Source organism: Cricetulus griseus, chromosome 2 (assembly GCF_003668045.3).
Source record: "Cricetulus griseus strain 17A/GY chromosome 2, alternate assembly CriGri-PICRH-1.0, whole genome shotgun sequence".
Lineage (NCBI taxonomy): Eukaryota > Metazoa > Chordata > Mammalia > Rodentia > Cricetidae > Cricetulus > Cricetulus griseus.
Window position 1 is genome coordinate 318,911,472 of NC_048595.1, and position 22,418 is coordinate 318,933,889.

The following is a 22,418-nucleotide window of genomic DNA, read 5'->3' on the forward strand; positions in this document are numbered from 1 at the left end:
AGGCCAGCCAGGCCTACAAAGGGAGTGACAGGACAGTCTCCAAAACCTACAGAGAAACCCTATCTTGAAAAACAAAAACAAACAAACAAACAAACAAAAACAAAAACAAAAAAAGACAGAAAATACAAAGCTGACTCACCTGTGTAGAATAGACCTGCTCTGACCATAGCCTCAACTGCTCCAGGTGATTTATGGGGCCAGTCCTTAAAAGTGTCCAGCCTTAGTTCTTCATTAGCGAAGACGCTGTCATAGCAGTAAGCTTGAGAAAACAGATGTAGGTGAGATCAGCAGGCTTTAACCACGAAGTTCAAGTTAGCTGTATGTAGGTGGAATGATGTGATGGACTGTGCTTGTGTAAAAATAGTAGAGGGTAGTTAGAAAAGCATGAAGGAATAAAAGATACAAGAGCAACTGTGTTACAACTGCTGGAGCAGAGTGGCAAAGCCTGGGGTACTCCATTCATTCTATTTTTGTGTGTGTGATCAATGTGGTAAGATTTAATTTAAGACTATCTCTTGATCCTAGGTGATCGGAACACAACAAAATCGAGAGGAGATTCCTGTTCCTAGACTCAGCGTTAAGTTTTAAGAAAGGCAACTTCCCGTGTGGCTCCATAAAACGTCCTGTGACAGCTTGCTCTTTGAGATGACCATGCTGGGGGTCTCCACTAGACTTCCTGCCTTATCCTGGCCTCTGGACTCTGTATTTGTCTTCTCCATGCTCTGAGGACTTGAAAATTAAATTGTCCTTACCTTGGTTCTCACAAATTCCTCAACATGAAAGCTTGCCTGTGTTCACAGTTATCCTAGGATTGAGATTTTGTTGTTTTTTCTGCTTTACATATTTCTTTGGGGGAGAGTGCATCACACTTTGATTTAATTAAGAAAAAGATCTTTAAAATTTAGAAACCTTTTATTTTATTTTACTTTTGACTTCTATTAAGACACAAGGTCGTAGGGGGTAGATCCCACTGTTTTCCTTAGTGCTCAAACCATGTGTGCTGTGGTTGGAGCAGGTTGGCGCTTTGGACTCTCTTTGGCTTCCTTCTTTTTTTCTGGTTTTTCAAGACAGGGTTTCTCTGTGTAGCTTTGGAGCCTATCCTGGCACTTGCTCTGGAGACCAGGCTGGCCTCTATCTCTCAGAGATCCGCCTGCCTCTGCCTCCGGAGTGCTGGGATTAAAGGTGTGCCCCACCAACACCGGGCTTTGGCTTCCTTCTTTATCTAATTGTTTCCTTACCTATATCAGGAAGCTAATTGAGGACTTACAGTTCTTTGTGTTCATGAGTGTGCAGGTATATGTGAATGTACGGATTCATACCTGTGAAAGTCAGAGGACAATCTTCACTAATTCTCCCTTGTTGTTGGGAGGGTGTCTCAATTCCCTGGCTAGATTGTCCAACCCCAGGATTTCATGTGTCTCTGTTTTCCCAGGCCTGGGATTACAAAGCACAACAATGACACCTGTTTTTTGCCACATGGGTTCTAGAGATAGAAAGCAAATCTTTATGTTTCTAAGACAAGCACTCTGTACTCATTGCCAAAGCCTTAACCCTTATAGTTCTTTATATGCTCAATATACTCAGTAAACTTCTTCCCAGGAATCACACCCTTCACCTGCTTGTTTAACAGTGACAAGTACATGCTGGGTAACACTGTAGACTCTTCCAGGCTTGCTATGGTAACCTTCATAAGCATGCCTCCTTTTGAGCAGCCCATTCACTTTGTCTACAATGTCACCGTTCTTGTAGACGCTTGCATATGTGGCCAAAGAAACAGCTCTGCTTCTAGAGACCTAGAGAACAAATATTGATTGCTTCTCCTTTTCCCTTCATGTTTGTTATTTCAGCAAATTACTGGAAAATGGTGGGTTCAGCCAGAGGATGTCGTGTGTGTGTGTGTGTGTGTGTGTGTGTGTGTGTGTGTGTGTGTGTGTGTATTTGCACATGTGCATGGGTTTCCTATATGTATGTATGTATGTGTACCGAATGTGCCTGGGGTCCCAGGTGACCTAAAGAAGATGTCAGATCCCCTGGCAATAGAGTTACAGATTGTTTAAGATGTTACCATGTAGATGCTTTGAACTGAACCTGAGCCCTCTGCAAAAACAGCAAATTCTCTCTCTCTCTCTCTCTCTCTCTCTCTCTCTCTCTCTCTCTCTCTCCAGCAAATACTCTTAACATCCCTTTATCTCCATGTTTATTGGGGGGGGGGAACACAGTGTTTAGCTATGTAGCCTAAGCTAAACTATCCTTTAAACTTGTGCTATTTCTGCCTCAGCTTTCTTACTGCTGGGATTACAGGCATAGACCTCTATACTTGGCACTAATCTCGGAATTTTTTTCCCTCTTAGTCTTGTTTTTGAACCAAGATTTCATGTAGCCTATACTGGCCTCTAACCTGATATCATAGTCAAGCCTGGTCTTAAGCTCCTCTTTCCACTTTCCAAGAACAGGGATTACAGGATTGAACAATCACGCTCAGTTGACCTTACTGAATTATGATTGCTTTCATCCTGTCCACTGCCCCTTGTCCCCAGCACATCAGGTAGTTCACAAATCCCTGTAATTACAGATCCAAGGGATCTGACATGCTCATCTGGCTCCCAAATCTACATGTGGCACACACACACACAGAGTCATGGGCAGAGGGGAGTGACATAAAAAAAGGAAGAAACATGGGCTGGAGAGATGGCTCAGAGGTTAAGAGCACTGACTGCTCTTCCAGAGGTCCTGAGTTGAATCCCAGCAACCACATGGTGGCTCACAACCATCCGTTATAAGATCTGGTGCCCTATTCTGGTGTGCAGATGTACATGGAAGCAGAATGTTGTATACATAATAAATAAATAAGCAAAATCTTTAAAAAGAAAAAAAAAAGGAAGAAACAAGCAAAGCATTTGGAACATGCCTGAGGTTTTACCTGACACCACAGGTAATTCTCTTCTGACCCAGGAATTCACAAAATGTTCTCCCTGAGGGAAAGAAATCAGCTTACTGATTTATTTATAAAATATACACCTTTGTGTGACCTACAACGGACAGACTTCCCCCACCAAAGTGAAGTTTCATTAGAGAGCAGAATTGCTGGTTAAAGCACTCCTTTAGTTGGATTTCTATTGATTGGGCGGGGGTTGGGGGGTGGGGATGGTTACGCAGTTTAAAACGTCAGCGAAAGTTTACCTGTGGCAAATGGGAACTTTCTCCGGGTCGCTCTTACCAGACATGCAGCTCAGCAAGAGAACTGCAGTCACACACACAGATGCATTTTGACTAGTGGGGAACGGAGACCCGACCTCAGAAGGGCCTTTCCAATTGAGCAACTCTCCCTCTGAGAAAACTGTACCCAGATTTCAGCCCGCGCTGCTTCTGAGTCATCAGCCATTACATTCTCATCTGGCTTCTCTTTGGACTGTTCCCCACTGCTTGCCACCAGGAAGTCATTACTAGTTTGAGGCCTACAAAACCAGGGGCAGGAGCCAGCTCCGAGTGCCCTGCTGACACCAGGTACTAGGGCAGAAGACTGAGTAGGGCATCAGACGGAGGCAGCAGAAGGAAACCAGTGGGCTCAGAGGGAAGGAGGCAGAAGAAGCCACCAAAGCCAGCCTGAAAACCACATCTACATGGTTGCAGCTTAGCAGATGACAAGATTTTTGTGTCTCCACTGTGCAGATGAGAGGCGGGAGAATGAATCCATGAAAAAATAAAACTCCTCACCCTGAGGATTTAGATATTACTAGGTAATGAACATACACTGGCAGAAAAAGGTAGTCGTTGTTAATTACCGTTACATGGACAAATCCCTCGTAACTTTTAATATACTGGGCAATTTCCTCTGAGGATTTCTTACTTTGAAGAAATTCACACCTGTAATTAAAAATATAATTAAAATTTACCTCAATACTGTGACAAAGATTATTTATAATCATAAATAAAAACCCATCGAATTGTTGATTTTGATGCTTCAATAAAACTGCCAAAAATTTCTTGAAACCTTACTCATGAGGATTAACACCATGCTGTTTGAATTTTTTTTCCTTTTTTAAAATTTGAATTAGAAACAAGATTGTTTTACCTGTCAATCGCAGTTCCCTCTCCTTCCCTTTCTCCCCTACCATCCCCCCTCCCAACTAACACCCTATCTATCCCATGCCCTTTCTGCTCCCCAAGGAGGGTGAGGCCTTGCATAGGGGGTCATCAGAGTCTATCATGTCCTTTGGGATAGGGCCTAGGCCCACCCCCATGTGTCTTGGCTCAGGGAGTATCCCGGTATGTGGAATGGGCTCCCAAAGTCCACACTTATGCTAGGGATAAGTACTGAACTACAGGAGGTCCTGCAGATTTCCGAGGTCTCTTCACTGAAACCCTCGTTCCTGGGGTCTGGATCAGTCCCATGCTGGTATCCCAGCCCATTAGTTTTTTATCAACTTGACACCAGCTAGAGTCATTTGGGAAGAAGGAGCCTCTGTTGAGAAAATGTCTTCATCAGATTAGCCTGTAGGCAAGCCTGTGGGGCCGTTTTTGATTAATGATTGCTGTGGGAGGGCCCAGTCCACTGTGGGCAGTGCCACCCCTGGGCAAGTGGTCCTGGGTGGCATAAGAAAGGTAGCTGGGCATAATCCTGGGAGCAAGTCGGTAATCAGCTCTCTTTCATGGTTTCTGTCTGCTCCTGCTGATGTCCCTGCCCCAACTTCCCTCAGTGGTGGACTGTAATCTAGACACATAAGCCAAATAAACCCTTTCTTCTCTGGTTGATTTAGTCATGTTGCAGCAGAAAGCAAACTATGATAAACCTTCATATTATTTTAACTATTATTTCAAGACAGGGTCTCCCTGTGTTGCGGTGGTGATGGCATACTTTTGCCCTCAAGCAATCCCAAAACTTCAGCTTCTAGAGACTCCTGGACTACAGGCATACACTACAGTAGCCTGCTGTTCTTTTCTTGAAACAAATATGCAATAGAATCAAGGATAGTGATTCACAGTAAGTAGAGTGTGGAACACGCGCGCGCACACACACACACACACACACACACACACACACACACACACACACGCTAAGTCAAGGTAAAAAAAAATTCCCAAGAGGTGGAGGGAGAGGGCCTTTGAATATTGGCTAAGATATTAAGATATTTAACGCTCATCTTTTTAGGAAACATAACGATACTGTGGTTCTTTTTTTTCTTTCTTTCTTTCTTTTTTTTTTTTTTTTTTGGTTTTTTGAGACAGGGTTTCTCTGTGTAGCTTTGGAGCCTATCCTGGCACTCTCTCTGGAGACCAGGCTGGCCTCAAACTCACAGAGATCTGCCTGCCTCTGCCTCCCGAGTGCTGGGATTAAAGGCATGCACCACCAACGTCCAGCTTGATACTGTGGTTCTTTTTCTTTTCTTTTTCTTTTTTTTTTAAAATGATGGTTTAAAGTTATATGCTAAAAGAATAACAAATGGAACAATGTGTTAGCTGGAATTTGCTTTGACATAACCTGATGGTTACTATTCTGAGCCGAGGATAGGAAAGAGACAGGTGAAATATGATTTGGGCAGGCTTGGAGAGGTGCTCATTATAATTTCTCTATCTTGTGAGATTTCCATAATGAAAGTTTAAAAACTAGTTAAATGAATGAATGCATATATGGCAGAAAAAAGAAACAAGAGACACAAAAAACCACCACTAAACACATTATTAAAAATAATTAAAGTCAGGCATTGGTGGGGCACACCTTTAATCCCAGAACTCAGGAGGCACAGGCAGGTGGATCTCTGTGAGTTCGAGGCCAGCCTGGTGTACAGAGTGAGTGCCAGGATAGGCTCCAAAGTTACATAAAGAAACCCTGTCTCGGAAAAACCAAAATAAACAAACAAACAAATAAATAAAATAAAAATAATTAAAATACAATTCCTTTCCTAGGCAGAGTGAAAGACTACTGCAATAGCAAAACTTGGAATCTCTGAAATAAAATTCACTTGTTTCCCTTCCTGTGGTACTGCTATGTGGTGGCCTAGCCATCTGGTCTTCTTGCAGTTTTTTTGTTTTTGTTTTTGCTTTTTAAAAAATCAGAAGATGGCTTTGAGCTCCTGCTTCTACTGCCTCCACCCTCCCCCTGGTTTTACAGTTGTGTGCCACCACACCCAGTAAGCATTTTCATCTTGTGCATATTCCCAAGGAGGTGAAACCACTTGTAATCTTTCAAACACTGCTATCTTCTTTCACTTATACACAATTTCCATCCATGTGCAGATTAACTTATTTGTTAGTTAAGGTAAATCATGAAACTTCTACTTGACAAGATATATTGTAGTATTGGGGACAAATAAAAAACAACAACATTTAGCAGGGCGGTGGTGGCCCATGTCTTTAATCCCAGCATTTAAGAGGCAGAGGCAGGTGGATCTCTGTGAGTTCGAGGTCAGCCTGCTCTACAGAATGAGTTTCAGGACAGTCAGGACTACACAGAGAAACCCTGTCTTGGGAAAAGAAACACAAACAAAACAACATTTAATAATGGTTGAGAGGGGCTGGAGAGCCTGCAATTAATGTATTTGCAGAACCCACCACCTACTTGGGACAGCCACCTACAACTGCAGCTCTAAGAAAATCTGACTCTTCTGGCCTCTGTGGGCACCTGCACTAACTTGCACTCACACACTCCAAAAATTAAGAACAAAACTGAAATGTTGGACCTGGGGAGACACCTCAGTAGGTAAAATACCTCAGTATAACTGTGAGGGCCTGAGTTTGAATCTGTGTTGCCCATGTAAAAGCTGGGCCCAGCCCACCATGTCTCTGACCCTAACCCTGAGGGAATGGAGACAGATGGATCCCAGAATGCCTATCTCAAAGTATAAGGTGGAGAATGATGGAGGAACCTATGTCAACATGTGAATTCCACAGGCATGCACTGGTGCATACATACATAGCATACACATAAACACACTATACACACACCAACACACTACACAGAAAATATAAAAATGAAAAAATAATAAAGCAAAAATTAAATAGAATAGAAAAAGCCATTTAAGTTCATGTGATTTGAAGCTTTCACTATGTGACCAGATCTTCATTGCCTGAAAAATTCTGGAGCGATCCCATATTGGATAAGAGAATATCAGAACTCATGCAGTACGCCAGCATTCTTGATCTTTTGTGTCCAATTTCATCTTGCTAAAAAAACAAACAAACCAAAAGCAAAAATAAAAACTGAAAATAAGAATAAAGTATTTGTCTGCTTACTCAGGGAACCACTTGGCATGTTCCTTCCATGGATCATCTCCTTCTTCCCAGTTTCCCAAGCATCCACCACAGGAGAAACACTGCACGGTGTCCCTTTTACCTGAAGAGGCAGTGAAGTGTTCTGACTGGCCAGCAATGCCACCAGGTGTGACCTTGTAGCTGATCATATTGTACCAGAACAAGACAGACTCCAGCACGGTTCTTCCATGACCTCTCTGGCTGAATCCCTGTCCACAGTCCCACTGCTCCAAGTGACCCCCTTGTGAGCTCTGGACCTCCATCCCCAGCCATGGTCTTCCTCCATATACACTGTCCCAAATGACCCCTTTGTGAGCTCTGTACCTCTGGCCCCAGCCATGGCCTTATGTACACATAATCCTCACAAACTGGTTTCTCACAGACAGATTCTGCTCTTTAGCTTTTGGGACCAAAGTGATGGAGAAGCAGGAAAATACTAGGACTGGCTGGAGCGATGCCATTAGAAGACCAAAGAGTTAGCTTTGCCATGGCTTTTCTGTGGAAACAGAGGCACATTTCTCTAATTCTTTGAACTTCAGTGAAGTCACCTATGAAATGTGGGGGAAGGGCAAACTGGTTGAATTAGAATTAGTGCTCAATCCATGCATAGCTAAGTGGCTACTCAGCACACTGCAGATGCGGCTGTAATTGTAACTCACATCTGTCCTAGCCTCTGTGTGTGGCTAAGGCATTCCAAAGGGCAGTGTTCTCAAAGGCAGTTTGCCTTGTGGATGGGGGTTAAACAAGGAAAAACAGAATCCTTCCAAAACTATAAGAATTAAACTAATCAGGAAATACATGAATAGTGATGTGCATGAAACTAGAAGAAAGTGGAATGGAACAATCTCATGATCCATTTTCAGCACCTTATGGATTGAACTAGTGTTTTCTGGAGCCTTTATGCTTCTTTGTTTTCCAGTGCTAGCAAGCAATGACTAAGTTAGCCCTCTAGCAATGAGCAACACCTCAACCCCAGTTAATAGCTTCTAAGGTCTACATTTACAGAAAAGAACCTTTTATTTTACACATATTTGGCAAGCTAACAATACTACACTAAGAGTAAAATGCTACTCTAAACGTAAATCAAAGTGGAAGTAAAATTATTAATGTTGATGTTTAATGAATCAGATCTCCTATAGTACAATTCACAAATAGGGAATGATTGACCAGATGTAGTAGAAGAAGAGGAGGAAAAGGAAGAGGAAGAAAAGAAGGAAGAGGAGGAAGGAGGAGGAGAAGAGGAAGAAGAAAAAGAAGAAAAAGAAGAAGAAGAAGAAAAAAAAGAAGAAGAAGAAGAAGAAGAAGAAGAAGAAGAAGAAGAAGAAGAAGAAGAAGAAGAAGAAGAAGAAGAAGAAGAAGAAGAAGAAGAAGAAAAAGAAGAAGAAGAAGAAAAAGAAGAAGAAGAAGAAGAAGAAAAAGAAGAAGAAGAAGAAGAAGAAAAAGAAGAAGAAGAAAAAGAAAGAAGAAGAAGAAGAAAAAGAAGAAGAAGAAAAAGAAGAAGAAGAAGAAGAAAAAGAAGAAGAAGATGAAGAAGAAGAAGAAGAAGAAGAAAAAGAAGAAGAAGAAGAAAAAGAAGAAGAAGAAGAAGAAGAAGAAAAAGAAGAAGAAGAAAAAGAAAGAAGAAGAAGAAAAAGAAGAAGAAGAAGAAAAAGAAGAAGAAGAAGAAAGAAGAAGAAGAAGAAGAAGAGAAGAAGAAGAAGAAGAAGAAGAAGAAGAAGAAGAAGAAGAAAAAGAAAGAAGAAGAAAAAAAGAAGAAGAAGAAGAAAAAGAAGAAGAAGAAGAAGAAGAAGAAGAAGAAGAAGAAGAAGAAGAAGAAGAAGAAGAAGAAGAAGAAGAAGAAGAAGAAGAAGAAGAAGAAGAAGAAGAAAAAGAAGAAGAAGAAAAAGAAAGAAGAAGAAGAAGAAAAAGAAGAAGAAGAAAAAGAAGAAGAAGAAGAAGAAAAAGAAGAAGAAGATGAAGAAGAAGAAGAAGAAGAAGAAGAAAAAGAAGAAGAAGAAGAAAAAGAAGAAGAAGAAGAAGAAGAAGAAGAAAAAGAAGAAGAAGAAAAAGAAAGAAGAAGAAGAAAAAGAAAGAAGAAGAAGAAAAAGAAGAAGAAGAAGAAAAAGAAGAAGAAGAAGAAGAAAAAGAAGAAGAAGAAGAAGAAGAAGAAGAAAAAGAAGAAGAAGAAGAAAAAGAAAGAAGAAGAAAAAAAGAAGAAGAAGAAGAAAAAGAAGAAGAAGAAGAAAAAGAAGAAGAAGAAGAAGAAGAAGAAGAAGAAGAAGAAGAAAAAGAAGAAGAAGAAGAAGAAGAAGAAGAAGAAGAAGAAGAAGAAGAAGAAGAAGAAGAAGAAGAAGAAGAAGAAAGGGCTGGAGAGGTGGTTCAGTAGGTGACAGGGTCCCTGCAGGGGACTGGAGTTTGGTTCCCAGCACCCACTTTAGACAGTTCACAACCACTTGAATCCATTGCTCCAGAGGGTCTGATGTTCTTTTCTGGTCTCTATGCACACCTGTGCTCACAAGTGCAAATACTTTCCACCCCCCCAACACACAAAAATACATATTTTTTTAAAAAAATGGAAGCTAAACTTTAAATTTTACAGAAACACCTCACAAAACGTAACCCGGTTACCTGTAAAGACAAAGCCCGCTGCTGAGAGTACACGTGGCGATGTCCCATGGGCATAAAACGGCCAGTTCTCAAAGGACTCCAGTCTGGCCTCCTCTTCTTGGTACCTTGCTTTGCCACCTCTCAGTTTCTCTGGACTCTTCACCCTTACATCATACTTGCCAATGTTACCAACATCTCTGCCCAAAAGGAACTCACATTCAGGACGTAATCGCCTGTGACTTTCTATGGGAAGATTCCTGAGTCTGGTGCAGAAGAGAATTAAACTACAGCAGAAGCACTGAATCCCAAGTTTCACCCCAGTAAGGTAAAACCCAGCGGCTGCCATCTCCTGTGGTGTCCATGATCTGAATGTGTCATAGGTCACAAAAGTCTTTAATCGTTTGGCTTCACTACGCATCTGTGAGTTAAAACCTTTCTTCATCCTCATTCGTTCTTTATGGTCCTCTTCTTGTTGTCTCTTTAAGACCTGAAGGGCATCCACACCGAGAAGGGCAGAGAACTCAGAGGCCAAATCATCATCAAATTCGGAAATTCTCTCCTCAAAGGCTTCTCCCTGGGCAGCCATTTTCTATCAGAGAAAGGAAAGCAGATGATTGGTGTTTGTCATGTTTATTATAAAGAGCTGTGTCTCAGGGCCAGAGAGATAACTCAGTGGGTAAAGGGACTTGCCACAATCCCGATGACTTCAGTTTGTTCCTCAAGGTCCACATGGTAGGTAGGAGACAAGCAACTCTTATAAGTTGACCTTTGACCTCAACTTGTGAAAGACAGAAAGAAGTTGCTTGAGAAACTATGAAACATCAATATTCATCCACATAATCAACAAATATTTGCTAAGCACCTACCTGTGTGTCAAGAAATGGGCTAAGCCTTGAGGACTGGTGATGAACCAGAGAGGGACCCTACTCCATTCGAGAAGACTTGCAAACATCCTTTGGCTTAATTACTTTCTTGCTTTTCTGAGACAGAACCCTGTATGTAGCCCATTCTAGCATAGAACTTAAGGTTGAAGCAGGCAACCATGGTAGAGAACTTAGTCTGGATCCTGTTTGGTTTTATAATAATGTCCTTGCATCCTAAATTCTTCATCTGTGCACACCCTTCACACAGACCTCCTTCAGAACCCAGCCACTTGTGGCCTCTGTCTCTGAACAATCTCACAGGCTTCCTACCCCTAGTAACAATCATGTTTATACTGTCCTATCTAGTCAAATACTACCAATGTATTGGCATAGGGCAACTGGAAAGGCTGATGTGGCCTGAACTGTGGCCTGAACTGGTTTTGGGTGCATATACAGGAAGGCTAAACTGTGCCTTTAAGTCAATGTTTGAGGAGAATCCCCTGTTCCCCATTTTGGGCATGTGTATGATTAAAATCACATGCTTTCTGGGAAGTGACATGCACAGTGACCAAGGACTTGCATAATTCAAGCTTGTCAGTTGAAAGAGTTCCCTGGCCTGGTGACTAACCTTTCCCTCTCCTGAGCCCCATAAAAGAAATCTCCAAGTAATAATTAGACCAATGGATACTCTGCTCATGTGGTCCACTGTCAATCTTGCAGGGAGTCTGTGCCACTGTTTCATTCCAGATAAGGTTATCTTGTTCTTGTGCCAATCTATATAAGCCTTTATTTTCAATTCTTTGTACAGGAAGCCAAGAACTTGGAACAATTCAACCCAGGACCTCAGCCTCTGGGATGCTGGGATGTTTACAGGTGGATGTCACCATGCCCCCTCAAAGTGTGAGTTATGGAAACAATATAGAACATAGGCATTTGTTTACCGTGCATGTTAAAGAATAGTGACAATTGGATAATATCATTCAGTTAAAAAATTATTCTTAATGATTTATTTTTAAGTATGTATATGCCTATGTATGTTCCAGAAAAGGTGTTGGGCCCCCAGGACTCAGTTACAGGCAGTTGTGAATGGCTTGGCCTGAGGGCCTTGAGCCAAAGTTGGTAGCTTTGCAAGGGTAGTACCCACTCAACTGCAAAGCCCTCTCTCTAGCCCCTTGAAACCATTGTTTTTATTGTGTTCACTTCCCAGGGTTAGTGCTCTGAATGTGGACTCCAGGTGCCCCTTATCTGAGTCTGTACGGCAGCCACTGGGGTTCACAGGTTTTTTACATCTTTACAATGAGTTGTATAGAGCTCGTGGGTAGTTACAGGGTGGAGATTCCTATTATAGGAGAGACACTGATAAGCTCAGAATGGTGCCAGACTTGGACTATGACCTGGCTCCAAGAGAGGAAGGAAGTGGCTCTGTCTGACATTTTATATGATATTTGCACCATGCCTGCCTCCCTCTATGTTCTTACAAAGCTAGCTCCTCTTGAGCACACTCCCTTGGTTGAATGAAGCCCAGGAGGGGAAGGGTTTCAGTCTTCCACCTTTCATGTTAGTGTCTATAAGCTCTGTCTTCAATTCAGGAACATAATTATTGTAATGACTGCTATAGAATATATGAACCACTTTTCTCTTGGCCCGAATCGCCATGCCTGATTTTCCACACGTCTGATGGGGACAAGGCTGTGTTAGGGCAGGTAACTGGAAAACAAGTAGCTTCTTTGACCGGAAGCCAGAAGCAGCCAGACTGACTTGACACCAACTCCTAAATGATTGCAGGGTCTTAACATTTGAAAAGTTAATGCTAGGTAGCTAAATAGAGCTCAGCAGCCTTTGAGGCAATCGAGGAAGGCCCACTCCCTTATGGCTGACTTTAGATATCACTTCCCATCACAAAGCTACTTCCTCTTGGCTATAAGGATGAAATCTGAGCTCTATTTCTGGCCCTCTGTAGAGATATGACATTCTCATCTGTTCTAAAGATTGCAACATTGCTTATTGCTGTCCTTTTTGAGTTATTATTACTAATTATTACTTCTCCTATGCATCACCTGGCCTGGAGATTACACTGATTCTCCTGAAGACAAGCTAAAGCAATGGAAGGAATACTTCTGCCCTCAGGGAGAAGACGTACTTCTCAGAAGCCCCTACTGTCTCCACAGTTGCTTCCAGGAAGTCCTGCAAAGTCTGTCCACTGTTCTGAAATCTGAACTAAAAGTGCAGCTTTTCACATAAGTGTGCGTTTCTTGACACTCTGGAGTCTGCAGCCTGCTATCCTATGACCCTGATGCCTCACTCTCCATGCAGATGCTTGCAGACCCTCATTGCTAAACCTGCCTGCTGTCTTGGTTCCAATCTCCACAGCATGGTCTTTTCTTCTCAATCTTTGTTTAGCTACCTAGCATTAACTATTCAAGTCCACCACATCATCCTGGGCCGGGCTTAGGCCCTCCCCTATGTGTCCAGGCTGAGAGAGCATGCCATCATGTGGGATGGGCTCTCAAAGTCCCTTCTTACACCAGGGAAAAATACTGATCCACTACCAGGGGCCCCCTAGAGTGTGGAGGCCTCCTCATTAACATCCATGTTCAGGGGTCTGGATCAGCACATGGACTATTTTTGATCAATCTCAGGCTTGCCTACCCTGTTGGTTGCGACTTAGACTCTAATAAAATGGTCCTGAGTCCTTTAAAAATCTTTTGTTATAAGACTAAGAGCCCTAGTAAGAAATTCACATTTCCCTGGCAACACTTCATGTATGAGTGCATATGTGTGTGAGTGTGTGGTGTAAGTGCAGGTGCACACATACCACAGAGCTCATGGGGAGCTCAGAGGACTTTTAGAGGTTGGGTCTCTTTCTTCCAACATCCCTTCATGATGGGATATGAGGGACAAATCAAGTCATCAGGCTCAGAAGACAGACACTTTTATCCACTGAGCCACTTGCCCCCCATCTCCTCTGTTTTCAAAGTCATACTTCTTTCTTAATGGCTTACTTACTGCCCTAATGGAGAAGAGTCAAGCCATTGCTGCTATTTCCTTCATAAATAAAGGTGAGTCCAGTGTTCTATATTCTGAAAATAAATCATTCCCACATTTTTCTTATTTTCTCAGAATAAATTCCTAAAATAAGAATTGCTGAGTCAGCTGCATGCTAGGGGAGGGATCTCGAGAGATTTCTAGTAGGACACACGCTATGAAGAAGGGAAAAGGGAAAGTTGGGGGGCAGGACTTTAACTGGCAAAAGAAAGGAGAATGCAAAGGGAATCAGGAGGGAGGAGGGATAAATAACACAAAAGATGTTTGAAAAACTCGTAAGAAATATTATTTTCTGTTTTAAAAATGCATATATATGTAAATTCATGTTTACACATATATGTGTATATATACACATGTAATTTAAATGAAGTTATAATACATGAGGTGATGATGTTCCCAAGAGCCATAAACTATTCTAACAAAACCCTAGCTCCAGACACAGATAATCTCCCATGAGTTGTTAGTCAGGCGAGTTCACAAGACTCCCAGAATGATAAAGATTATTGCCTTTGCCCTTGGTTTCCTCCCAGACCTTGAAGGCAAGACCTTCTTGCTCTAGACATCACATACTTCCAAAGTAGCCCTTGGAGGGATCAAGCTCAAAGGGATCTGGGAGCCTCCTCCCTGAGGATTAGCCCACATGGTTTCCGAAGGTACTATGCAAGTTACCAAAGGAGGAAAGCAATCAGCCCTACCCAACAGAAAAGCCTCTGACCTCTGCAGTGACTGACTCAGTGAGGTAGATTTACTTACATGACAGGGAAGCTGCTCCTGTGAAGTCTCAACAGTATGGTCTCCTAAACAAGCCCTGCGGAATGACAGCAGTTTGACATGCCAGTGTGGGTGGGGGAAATGTCACAAGACCCCACCTCTATGAAAAGAAGTATAGGTGATGAAGAGTTGCTGAGAGAGGGAGTGTGTGTGTGTGTGTGTGTGTGTGTGTGTGTGTGTGCGTGTGTGAGTGTGTGAGTGTGTGTGTGTGCGCGCGCGTGTGTGTGTGTGTGTGTGTGAGTGTGTGTGTGCGAGTGTGTGTGTGTGTGCATGTGTGAGTGTGTGAGTGTGCGTGTGCGTGTGTGAGTGAGTGTGTGAGTGTGTGAGTGTGTGTGTGCGCGCGTGTGTGAGTGTGTGTGTGTGAGTGTGTGTGTGAGTGTGTGTGTGTGTGCATGTGTGAGTGTGTGAGTGTGCGTGTGCGTGTGTGAGTGAGTGTGTGAGTGTGTGTGTGCGTGTGTCAGTGTGTGTGTGTGCGCGCGCGCGTGTGTGTGTGTGTGTGCGTGTGTGAGTGTGTGTGTGCGAGTGTGTGTGTGTGTGCATGTGTGAGTGTGTGAGTGTGCGTGTGCGTGTGTGAGTGAGTGTGTGAGTGTGTGAGTGTGTGTGTGCGCGCGTGTGTGAGTGTGTGTGTGTGTGCGCGCGTGTGTGTGTGTTGAGTGTGTGTGTGTGCGAGAGTGTGTGTGTGTGCATGTGTGAGTGTGTGAGTGTGTGAGTGTGTGTCGTGTGTCAGTGTGTGTGTGTGTGCGTGTGTGTGTGTGTGTGTGTGCGTGTGTATGTGTGTGTGCGCGCGCGTGCGCGCGTGTGTGAGTGTGTGTGTGTGCGTGTGTGAGTGAGTGTGTGAGTGTGTGAGTGTGTGAGTGCGTGTGTGTGTGTGTGTGTGTGTGTGAGTGTGTGTGTGTGTGAGTGTGTGTGTAATAACTAAAGAAGGGATCATGAAATTGAGAGGGAGTTTGTTAGGATGAGAGGATGAGAGAGGGACAGTAGAAATGATATAAATGCAGTACTCAGATATGAAGTAGTCAAAAAGTTCTAAATAAGACAAAATTAGGAATACCTTTGTTTAAGTTTATGACTAATCCACACACTTCAGTACTCCCAAAAGAATATCAAATGAAACTTTGGGTAGAATTAGACATGGCCCCTTCAGAAAATGCTTTATTGACTCCAATCAATTCGTTATTAGCCTTCCTACCTTCATTATGGCAAAAAACTGCAGCAAACTGGAGGGTTTCATTTGTTTTTGTTTTGTTTGGGGACAGGGTTTTGCTCTATGGCCCCTGTTAGCCTCAAAGTAGACATCCTGCCTCAACCTATTGAGTGGGCAGATTAAAAGCATATACCACCATTCCTGGCCATGTTGAATCTTTTAAGACCAGACACACTCTTTCATTGGACGATATCTAGGAGGAATATCCTTAGTGTAGTAGACACCACATTTGACTATTCATAATAAGATAAAAAGAACTCTTTGTCATGAGCATGTAAAATGTCCAACAATGGTCCCTCTGGAGTTCTGTCAATCCCCAGGCTACTCAACTCTGAGTAGTTATTTTTACAGTTGTCTCTTGATACCACTCCACCCCTTACAGTCTCCTTAGTGATTATGACACAAAGGTCATGCTCTTATCTATAGACACAATTGCCCAGCTCTAGCATCCTGCTCCTTCCCTTTACAGAAGGCACTGGCCATGACTTGGCAGACCAAGGATTTGCTTAGTAGCTTTCATTTTCATGAGCACAACCTGTATTTACTTTCTCTGCTGCTGGGATAAAATACCCTGACAAAAGCAGCTCACAGAAAATAAGGTTTATTCTGGCTTACAGTCTGAAGATCTATATTCCACCGTGGCTCAGGAGACTTGGTGTCAGGGGCAGGAAGCCGGCCGATCACAGCACATCAGCAGCAAGGGAGCAGAGAAAATGAACAGGAAGCCACACCATGCTATGATGTCTCAAAGCCTGTTCCAGTGACCCACTTCCTCCACCAGGCTCTGCCTCTTAAAGGCTCCAAACTAATCAAATAGCACCCCAGCTGGAAAGCAAATGCTCAAACACATGAGCTGCTTGTAGGAGACTTTTCACATTCAGACCACAGCATAAGGCAAGATACAGTGTCCTCTACTAACTTCCGTGTGTGAATACCTCCCCCCCACACTCTATCCTTGTCATCCTCTTTCTTTCCTAAAAAATGCTTATAAATCTTGTGTTCTCTCTCTCTCTCCCTCTCTCTCTCTCTCTCTCTCTCTCTTTCTCTCTCTCTCTCTCTCTCTCTGTGTGTGTGTGTGTGTGTACATACATGTCTATGTGTCCTACTCAGGGTTACTACTGCTCTGATAAATACCATGAGCAAAGCACCTTGGGGAGGAAAGAATGCAATGAGGGTGGGAACTCATGCAGGGCAGGAACCTGGAGGCAGGGGCTGATTCTGTAAGCAGCACCTGGCTTGCTAGCTTTCTTCCCATGGCTTGCTCAGCCTGTTGTCTTAACAGAACCCAGGATCACCAGCCCAGGGATGGAACCACCCACGGTGGGCTGGGCCCTCCCCCATTGATCGCCAATTAAGAAAAATGCCTTATAGCAGACTCTCATGGAGGCATTTCCTCTACTGGCTTCCTCTCTGATGACTATAGTCTGTGTTAAGATGACATAAAAGTAGTCAGTACACATGCTAGGGCATAGATGAAGATTAAAGGACAGCTTGTGGGAACTGGTTCTTCCACCATGTGGGTCCCAGGGATCAAACTCAGGTCACTCTGTTGGTGGCAGGTACCTTGATGCACTGAGACATCACCTTGGTCCAATCTCTTCTTTATTCCTTGTTTGTTTATTTGGGTTTTTTGTTTTGTTTTGTTTTCAGACACAGGATATCATGGTAGACCTTTAATAGGACCAGTAAGAAAATATTTGTGGTACTAAAAGTCAAAATGCAGTCAAGGAAGCCACCATATCCCTTCCTCTCCCTCTATAGTCTCCTTCTGATTCATGATCATGCACTTACTTAAGGCTAGATTCCAAGGGAGAGAAAGCATGCAGCATTTGTCTGGCTTACTTTGCTTAACATGAATACCAATTCCATTTTCCTGTAAGTAATATAATTTCATTCTTCATCAGTGTGCTTTCTTCCACAGGAAGTCCAGAGGTTAGGTGGTCTCTACATACTGCCAACTCTTTCATCTGTAAAATCTCCCCAGTGAAACTTACTTTTCATTAATAGTATTGCTATGTCTGCATCTAATGTGTCACCTTTATTTTAGCATCTTGTAGATTTTTGTGCCCCTTTTGTGCAAGTGGACTTCAAAAAAAAATACTCTGTGTTTTAAGTGTGCACTGACAACATATAAGAGTCTTTGTGGTCTATTTGATTGTATTATCCCTATCCTTTTTAGATATGTGTCTGAATACTGAGTTCTGTCTTATACATTATTCCACTTTCTTGCCTGATTGCGTATATTGCTGACCATAATGCTAATTAATAATAATGGATACTATATATTATTATTGACTTTTGTTTTAATTCTTCTACAATTTGACCATTAAGTAAGAGTCTACAAGCCCTGATGGTGGCACACACCTTTAATCCCAGCACTCGGGAGGCAGAGGCCTGCAGATCTCTGTGAGTTCAAGACCAGCCTGGTCTACAAGAGCTAGTTTCAGGACAGCCTCCAAAGCCACAGAGAAACCCTGTCTCAAAAAAAAAAATAAATAATGATGATTCTACAATTTTGGCAAATACACCAATTACATAAACTTTCCTTTGTCTGAAGGTGTGTCTCAGTTGGTAGAGTTTTTGCCTGGCATGCTGGAAGCTAAAACCACATAAATTAATTGTGGTGTTACAGGTCTTAATCCCAGGAGGCAGGATGCAGGAGCAGAACTTCTAAATTTATTTTTGTTTACTCAGCAAGCTCATGGGGCCTATAACATCCTTTTTCTCTTTAAAGAAATTTGGGGGGAAAGTTTTTGGTTCCGTTTTTTTTTTTTTTTTTTTTTGAGAGAGGGTTTCTCTGTTCGAGACCAGGCTGGCCTCGAACTCACAGAGATCTGCCTGCTTCTGCTTCCTGAGTGCTGGGACTAAAGATGTGCACCACCAATGTCCGGCTGGGGGGGGAGTTTTTTTGTTGTTGTTGTTTTGTTTTTTATTAGTTTTACTATAGCCTAGTCTGCCCTGGAACTCACTACTTAGGCAAGCTGTCCTCAGACCTATAGTAATCTTCCTGCTTCAGTTCCTCAAATGGTGGCATTACAAATATGAGCAACCACGCCCTACTGCTTCTATTCTCCAGATGCCTGAAGTCAGGCTCACAGTCAGTTGAGGGATTCAGAGGCCACCAGATCCTCGCTCCTAAGATGAATTGTAACAGAAGAAATCCTTGGTGGAGGGTAAAGAAAAAGAAAGAAATGCAATAAACCCCGAGAGGATGAATAATAAGTACTTAAAGATAAAGGATGACAGCACCACTAAATGGCATTTTTCATTTAGAACAGGATCCACGAAAGACTCACTGTAATTGCTAACAAATAAAAAGATTTTAGTTGATTTAAACAGTAAATTTTCTTTGTTTCTGGGAAAACTCTAAGAAGAGAGTAAATTATTACTTCTTACATGTAGCTATTGCTGTTCAAAAAAACAGCTCTAAAACTTAGCTGGGTCAGACTGACATCCCATTGCAGGTTACTCTCCATACCACTTCCCTATGCTCTTTCTCTAATTCATGTTTTCTTTTAGGGTGTTTTTGTGATTGTTGTTCTATTTTGATTTAGAGGTATGCTTTATATTTGGAGACAGAATCTCACTGTATAGTTCAGAAATGCCTCAAACTTGTGGCGACCCTCTGCCTCAACTGAGGAACCATTCTGACTCCATTTTGTAATCGGGCCATAATTTGTAGTAGTTGGTCTTCCTCCTTGTGTCTGTGGTATCAACACAACCTCCTAACTGTTAGGATTACACAAATGAGTCACCACACCTGACTCCTGACCATTGTTTATTAAAGTAGATATTTTACAGTTTTCAATGAGTGGTGTTTTAGTTATAATCTATAAGGTGTATTTGGTGTGCTTTATTGTAGAAATGTTTGATTTTATAATTTCTAAGGTGCTAGGTTTAATTTCTGGTTTTATTATGCTGTAAAGAATACTCTTATATTGTTTTTTTGTTTTGTTTTTTGCAACAGGGTCAATGTAGCCTTGGCTGCCCTGGAACTCAACCAGTCTGTCCTCAAACTCAGAGGTCCACCTGCTTCTACCTTCTGAGCTCTGGGATGAAAGGCGTGTGCCACCTCACTCAGGCTAGAACACAAGCTGAAGAGACAGTGCTGGGTGCTGAGAACTAAATGAATTCCTGTCTCTTTAGGTTTAAGCCTGAGCCTTTAGCAACTGATCTATTTCTCCAGTCCATTATTTTAATAAAATACTTAACACACAATTTTAATCATTGATTTCTAGTATGTTTTATTCATTTAATGGCAACCAGAACAAAGAAAAAAATCAAATAGCGTAAATGGTTCAATGTGCAATATTTGGAATTCACTCATAATCTTCTGGGATCCAGAGGGCGGCTCAACTTCTCTGGCTCTGCCATTTCTCTGGCTCTGCCATTTACAACATACATAGCTTGTCTGACAGGATCCTCCAACAGCTAGTCCAAAGGTATAAAAAGCCACAAGGACAGGTCCATCACAGCAAGACCCCACTCCAAGTACCAATTTCTGTTCTCCTTTGCTTTTGTTGTTGTTGCTGCTGTGATAAACAGCATAACCAAAAGAAATTTAAGGAAGTAAAAGGTTTATATTTCAGCTTACATTGTTACATGTAACAATCCTTTACTGAGGGAAGACAAGGAAGGAACTCAAGACAAGAACCAAGAAGCAGGAACTGAAGCATGGACCACGGAGGAATGCTATTTACTGGCTTGCTCCCCTCCTATAAAGGAAAGCATTTAGTTAGGCTGGCTTACCATTCAGAGGTTTAGTTCACTATCATCATGGTGTGACATGGTGACATGCAGGCAGACAAGGAGAAGGAGATGAGAATTCTACGTTTTCATCCAAGGGCAACAGGAAGTGAACTGGCACACTGGGCATGGATTGAGCATATTTGATACCTCAAATCCCACCCCCACGGTGACATACTTCCTTCAACAAGGCCACACTTATTGCAACAAAACCACACCTCCTAATGGTGCCATTCCCTATGGGCTTATGGGGGTCAATTACATTCAAACTACCACACACAGACAATTCCTCACAGACATGGATGCATGCCAGTCCCTCAACTGAGACTCTGTTAGATGACCCCAGGCTGTATCAAGCTGACAGGTGAAAGCATTAAGCACACTAAGTGAGTTCTAAAGAAAATAGGGGGCTCTGAGAAGATGACACAGTGGGCAAAAGTTCTTGCTGCACAAGCAAGAAGACCTGAGTCCAGATCCCCAGAACCCACATAAGAAGTTGGGTGTGGTCACATGCATGTGTCACAACAGAGCTTGGGGTGAAGTGAGCAGAGACAGAGTGATCTCCGGGGTTTGCTGGCCACCAATAGAAGAGAGAGAGAGACGCTCCAGATTCAGTGAGAGATTCCATCTCACAGAAATAAGAAAGGGCTCATAGAGAACACCTGAGGCCCATTTCTGACAGATGTGTATGTGTGCACATAACCATGTACACACACACCACAGACACACATGCCACACACACACACACACACACACACACACACACACAGAGAGAGAGAGAGAGAGAGAGAGAGCTAGAAATTTGTATTATTTTGTAAAAAGAGAGATTTATTCTTGCTCACAGATCTGTCCTTAAAAGGAGGCCACACAGTTGAATTGCAGAGGAACTTGACACATAATCCCCTTCAATAATGTCTGTTACAACGAAAGGGTTTCAGGGTCATTATGTGGCTTTGAGATGGGAAGGAGAGCATTAGACAAAAACAATACAATATATGGAGATCTAAACATGATGGAGCCCCTAAAAGAATTTGAGATTTTCCATTAAAGCCTTGAGAGGAGCTTCATTAAGGCAGGGTGTGGAATGTTTGAGTGATAATTGTCCCCATAGGCTCATATTTTGAATACTTGGTCTCTAGTTGATGGAACTGTTTGAGAAGCCCTAGGTTCCAGACCAAATCCATGAATGGTATTTCTGAGGAGTTTCAGGCCACATCCCAGAATAAAGGAAAGATCTGACTTTTATAACCTTTCAAAGGTGTCCAAAAGTTCCATATCATGTGACTCAGTTCAGTACAAGGTATGACAAGAAGCATGGAGGAGCTAGGATTCATAAATTGAGAGTTTCCAATCACAGCACAGATTTCTTCCTAACTCTGTCCCATAGAGAGCTATGGGGGTGGGGGTTTAGCCTGATTCAAGCTATTGGATCAGGCCTAAAGGGACGGGCTTGTGTTCTGACATTTTGGAACTCAGATAGAAGGACTGCATTCATGTTGACAAAATACTGAAGATGATTCAGGCATAATGTTAGGAGAGACGAGGGACATGGAGTGTGTGTGTGTGTGTGTGTGTGTGTCTGTGTGTGTCTGTGTGTGTGTGTGTGTCTGTGTGTGTGTGTGTGTTTGCATGTTGTATTTGGTCTGTTTAGCAAGCCACTGACATTCAATAGGGGCTTTACCTTAATGGCCTTTTCCTAACCACCTTCCAAAGGCCCACCTCTAAACACAATAGATTAAGTTCCCATTCCTAGAATCTTATAATGCCATTATACATCAACTCATGAACCTGTGGGGAGCACAAACTGTAGCAAGGGAGAAATTCCTAGGAAAAAGAGAGGACAGATCATTGGACAAGAATGTATATGGACTATTCAGGAAACAGCAAGGAGCCAGCCTGGTCAGGGTAAGAGGAGAAATTAAGGAGACAGCATAAGGGGAGGCCAATGTTCAGGC

The 22,418-nt window shown here is 42.5% G+C and overlaps 1 protein-coding gene across 4 annotated transcripts in view; it reads right to left on the reverse strand.

Moving 5' to 3' along the window:
- LOC100758657 (baculoviral IAP repeat-containing protein 1b) overlaps nt 1-22,418 on the reverse strand; it is a 106,155-nt gene that overhangs the window by 28,604 nt on the left and 55,133 nt on the right. The window contains exons 1-7 of one of the 4 annotated variants that reach the window (XM_027401631.2): nt 16,333-16,467; nt 14,496-14,550; nt 9,856-10,423; nt 7,231-7,330; nt 3,783-3,864; nt 2,921-2,972; nt 140-259 (exon numbers count right to left, since the gene is read on the reverse strand). The exons of 2 other annotated variants lie outside the window; for them this stretch is intronic. In XM_027401631.2, coding sequence (XP_027257432.1) covers nt 140-259; nt 2,921-2,972; nt 3,783-3,864; nt 7,231-7,330; nt 9,856-10,420 — 919 coding nt within the window. In that variant the 5' untranslated portion in view covers nt 10,421-10,423; nt 14,496-14,550; nt 16,333-16,467. Of the gene's footprint in view, nt 1-139; nt 260-2,920; nt 2,973-3,782; nt 3,865-7,230; nt 7,331-9,855; nt 10,424-14,495; nt 14,551-16,332; nt 16,468-22,418 lie in introns of those variants that run through there. One more of the 4 variants, XM_027401630.2, reaches the window with a different exon arrangement.